The sequence below is a fragment of the Mustela nigripes genome, chromosome X (genome assembly GCF_022355385.1).
Source record: "Mustela nigripes isolate SB6536 chromosome X, MUSNIG.SB6536, whole genome shotgun sequence".
In the NCBI taxonomy this organism is placed as follows: Eukaryota; Metazoa; Chordata; class Mammalia; order Carnivora; family Mustelidae; genus Mustela; species Mustela nigripes.
Window position 1 is genome coordinate 87,981,166 of NC_081575.1, and position 4,766 is coordinate 87,985,931.

The 4,766-nt window shown below is 53.6% G+C and overlaps 1 protein-coding gene across 1 annotated transcript in view; it reads right to left on the reverse strand.

Annotated features, from left to right (window-relative positions):
• Positions 1 to 233: 233 nt before the first annotated feature.
• Positions 234 to 4,766, reverse strand: part of NYX (nyctalopin) — a 19,528-nt gene continuing 14,995 nt past the window's right edge. Inside the window, exon 3 of the mRNA XM_059385402.1 lies at positions 234 to 1,674. Within this exon, the coding sequence (XP_059241385.1) occupies positions 266 to 1,674 (1,409 nt within the window). The 3' untranslated portion in view covers positions 234 to 265. The remainder of the gene's footprint in view (positions 1,675 to 4,766) is intronic.

Below are 4,766 nucleotides of genomic sequence, written 5' to 3' on the forward strand. Positions count from 1 at the left end.
CTCCAACTGATGCCCATGTGACATGAGCAGAAATCCATTCCTCTCTCCACCTCCACCTCCACCCCATCCCTGGCGTGGCATTGCCGGGGGTTCTCCTCTTCCTAGAGCCATCTCTGAAAGTTAACTGTCCCTTCCATCCTGGGCTGGAATTTTCACCATCTGCCCCCACCCTGTTCCCCTCTCCCCCTCAACACAATCTCCAGGCCAGTTAACTACACTTTTCCCCACTGGCCAAGGCAATCTGGGCTACCCCACTGGGGCAAGGTCAGTTCACGTGTAGAACAAACACTGCGTGCTGGGTCACACTGAGCAGGAGACCGGAGCCGAGGACAAACCGGGCGTTGTGGACGCAGACGACCACCCCGGTGGAGGGGAGGCTGTCGGACAGGGAGATGTTGAGCGGCCCCTCGGTGGTGTTGGCCACCTCCTCCACTGGGGCCCTCGGGGCCAGCAGCTTGGAGAGGAGGCTGCTGAACCTACTCACGGTGGTGGCCTCTGGCTCTGGGGACGGGCCTGAACTGGATGCAGTGAGGTTCAGCTCCTCGGGGTCCACACAGAGGCCATCGGAAGAGCGCCCAAAGGCCACCTGGCTGAGGTCTAGGCCAGCCACAGAGCCCGGGGCGGCGCACGGCACGTCGGACACGCGCCCAGAGCTCTCCATCCAGTCCCGCAGCCACTCCAGGTGGCAGTCACAGCGCCATGGGTTGCGGAAGAGAAAGAGGCGGCCCAGGAAGAAGCCAGGCTGGAAGGCGGCCCAGGCCAGCACAGTGAGGTGATTGCCATTGAGGTGCAGAGCGAGGAGGCCCGAGAGGTTCTGGAAGGCGCCCTCCTCCACAAAGGCGATGCTGTTGCGGTCCAGGTAGAGCAGCTCAAGCTCCGCCAGGTCCGCGAACCAGGCGCGCGCCACGAGGCCCAGCGCGTTGCCACCCAGGTTGAGCGTGCGCAGGCGGCGCAGGCCTACGAAGGCTTCCGCGGGCAGCTCTCCCAGCCGGTTGTCGTTGAGCAGCAGGTGCTCCAGGGCGCCACAGTCGCGAAAGGCACCTGCGTGCACCGCACGGACGCGGTTGGCCTGCAGGCTGAGCGAGCGCAGGCGCCTCATGCCCTGCAGCGAGCTGGAGGCCACCGCCTCGATGCGGCTGCGCTCTAGGTGCGCATGCGTCAGGTTGGCCAGGCCACGCAGCGCGCCGGGCACGCGGCGGAAGAGGTTGTCGAAGGCGGCGAGCTCGCGCAGGGCGGGCAGCTCGGCCAGGAGGCGCTCAGGCACCGTGAAGAGGCGGCAGGAGGCCAGGTCGAGCCGGCGGAGGCGGCCAAGGGCGGCGAAGGTGCGCGCGTGCAGGTAGCGCAGCTCGCCGTTGTGCGCCAGGCGCAGCTCGGCCAACCGCGGCAGGCCCTTGAAGGCGCCGGGCGTGATGAAGGACAGGTTGTTGTGGCGCAGCGACAGGCGGCGCAGCGACGGCAGCGTGCCGAAGGCCCGCTCGCCCAGGAAGCGCAGGCCGTTCCGGTCCAGGTCGATGGAAGCCGCCTCGCACGGGAACTCGGCCGGCACCCGCAGGAGGCCGGCGCGGTCACAGCGCACGGAGCAGCCGCGCTCGGTGCTGCTGCAGGCGCAGGCGGCGGGGCAGATGCGCGTGCAGGCCTCCTCCGCCCAGACGCTGGGCAGGCTGAAGACCACCGCTGGGAGGTGAGGAGCACGGAGAGAAGACAGAAAAGGAACAACCGTCAAAGGGTAGCACCAGTGAAGTCCTACCTGTCCACTTAGCAGGATTCTGCCCTCTACCCACCAAGTTCTCACACCTCCTGCATAACTGCGCCCTCCTAATGCCTTCTTTCCAGGTCCCAGACCTTCCTGGCACAGGTTCCCCACCCATGCCACCCACCCCTTTGCTTTCCAGTTATCTTCACCAGCAAATCCCAGGTGGGATTCTGGCATCTGACCCAATTCGAAACACCCTCCCGCCTGTAACATCACTTGATGCTCTCCTAGAATTCGGCCTAGGGGGTTCGTTGCATGCGTAGGGGGACCTGGAGGGCATCACTGCCGCCTGTGCTCTAGTCCTGCACTGCTCAAAACCGTCGTCGTCACTAGCCACATGTAGCTACTGAGCATTTGAAATATGCCTAGCCCGAATTGTGATGTGCTGGAAGTGTAAAATATACAGCACGTCTCAAACACCAAAAAAAAAAGAGTTATCTCATCAATAATTCTTATATTGATTATGTGTTGAAATGACATTTTAGAAATATTGGATTAACTAAAATATTAAAATTAGTATCAACTGTTTCTTTTTATATTTTTAATGGGGCTACTTAGAAAATTTAAACATTTGTGGCTTGCATTATATTTTTATTGGTGCTGCTCTAGTCCCTCCTGCTATAAGAATTCAATAACTGAAAACTTACCCCCCCCCCTTGAGAAAATTAAGCCTCAAGAATAAGATTTAAGGAACAGGAGGTTGGTCAAGAAAGAAAATTCTGTCAATCTTTTTTTGTTTTTAACAATCACCACATTTAAGCCATAAGGACAGCATTCTAAATTTACAATGACCTGCTTATGCATCTCAAAAAAATAACTGTGGACATGGTGGAGTTAATTATCATTCACCAGCCCTTGCTCTCTAGAGACCTTTCTAAATCATCACAGGAGAGAATGGTGTTTATAAGTTAATTTTTTTCTGAGCATATGAATGGAGAATCAGATAAAGGCTTCAAAAGCCCTCCAGGAGGCTTGCCACCTGCAGCAAAACAGAATGGTAGCCAGAGGTCCTAAGCCCCATCTTGAGTTCCAATGGAAAAGGCAGCATGGAAGAAACACAGGTTTTATCTGGCCAGGAGCAGCTCACAGGTGGAGTGTGCTCGATCTGAAATTCCTGCAGAGGAACAAAGGTACCCAGAGGTAAACCTGACCACTGACACTCATAATTTCTAGCCTCCCTCAGCAGTACTCCCAAATTCCTAGCAATCATCCCTGACCTGCCATTCAGTCCCTCCCACTGTGTACCCATTACCCTGCCTGGGAGCCCTTGTAGGAACCTGAAGGTGTGGCCACACAAGGAGTGTGCAGAATCTGCTTGCTGCTGCCTCTGTGGCTTGGTTCAGCTTCCAGTGCCTTCAGTACATTTGTTGTAGACACTCCATGTTTTTTCAGCTGCTAGGAAGGGGTTCAGCTTTTTCAGACTTGGCTGGAGAACACTCAGCCCTTTGAGCAACCCCTCTGTTGTAAACTGTAGCTAGTTAAACATTCTAATATTACAGAGGCTTGACTTAGTTCTAACCTCTCCCTATGAACTAGACACCAAGCTTCCAGCAAGGTTCTTGGACCTTGTGCTGAGCTTAACTGTAAACAGGGCAGCAGCTGGGCTAGAGAGAAACGCTTTTAGAGACAGAGCCAAGAATATAACCTTAACTCCAGGCGTCAGCTGGGCAGGGATGGGACCTTTTTCTATCACAACTCTTCCAACTGGGTCAAGTAGAAGGCATCAGATTTCCTTACAAATAGTCCTTCATTCTACTCTCTTCTCCTTTTTAATTAAGAGAAGTGTGCTCTCAACTGTATGACTCATGTTTCTACTCCACAATAGCTAACATTGTTCCCAACACACTAAATGTGTGCAGAATTAAATGGAATTGATGCCTTCCTCTGTAATGATTCCTCCTGGAGAATGTCATTTATTAAAAACAAAACATAAGGGGCACATGGGTAGCTCAGATGGTTAAGCATCTGCCTTCGGCTCAGCTCGATGTGGGATCGAGCCCCACATCGGGCTCCCTGCTCAGCAAGGAGTCTGCTTCTCCCTCTCCCTCTGCCTCTCCCCCTGCTTGTGCTGTCTCTGTATCTCTGTCAAATGAATAAATTTAAAAATCTATTAAAAAAAAAAAAACAGGGCGCCTGGGTGGCTCAGTCAGTTACGTGTTTGCCTTCAGCTCAGGTCAGGATCTCAGGGTCTTGGGATCAAGTCCGACATTGGGCTCCCTGCTCAGGGGGGAGTCTGCTTCTCCTTCTCCTGCTCCCCCTGCTTGTGTTCTCTGTCTCTCTCTTTCTCTCTGGGTCAAATAAATACATAAAATCTTTTAAAAAGAAAGTTTAGGACGCCTGGGTGGCTCAGTTAGTTAAGGGACTGCCTTCAGCTCAGGTCGTGATCCTGGAGTCCTGGGACTGAGTCCCACATTGGGCTCCCCGCTCAGCAGGGAGTCTGCTTCTCCTTCTGACCCTCCCCCTTCTCATGGTCTCTCTCTCTCTCTCATTCTCTCTCAAATAAATAAATAAAATCTTTTTTTTTTTTAAGTTTGGTTAAAAAAAACCTCTTTGTCAAGGAATTCCTGGGATTATGACTGGAATTAGTTAATAAAATGGAACTGCCAGTTTTTCTAAAACACATGCAACAGGGGCGCCTGGGTGGCTCGGTGGGTTAAACCTCTGCCTTCGGCTCAGGTCATGGTCCCAGGGTCCTGGGCTCGAGCCCCACATCAGCCTCTCTGATCTGCAGGGAGCCCGCTACCTCCTCTCTCTCTCTGCCTGCCTCTCTGCCTACTTGTGATCTCTGTCTGTCAAAGAAATAAATAAAATCTTAAAAAAAAATACAACAGGGGTGGGAGTGAAGCTTTTTATTGTGTCCTTTTTTTTTAAGATTTTATTTATCAGAGAGAGAGAGAGGGAGAGAGCGAGCACAGGCAGACAGAATGGCAGACAGAGGCAGAGGGAGAAGCAGGCTCCCTGCTGAGCAAGGAGCCCGATGTGGGACTCGATCCCAGGACGCTGGGATCATGAC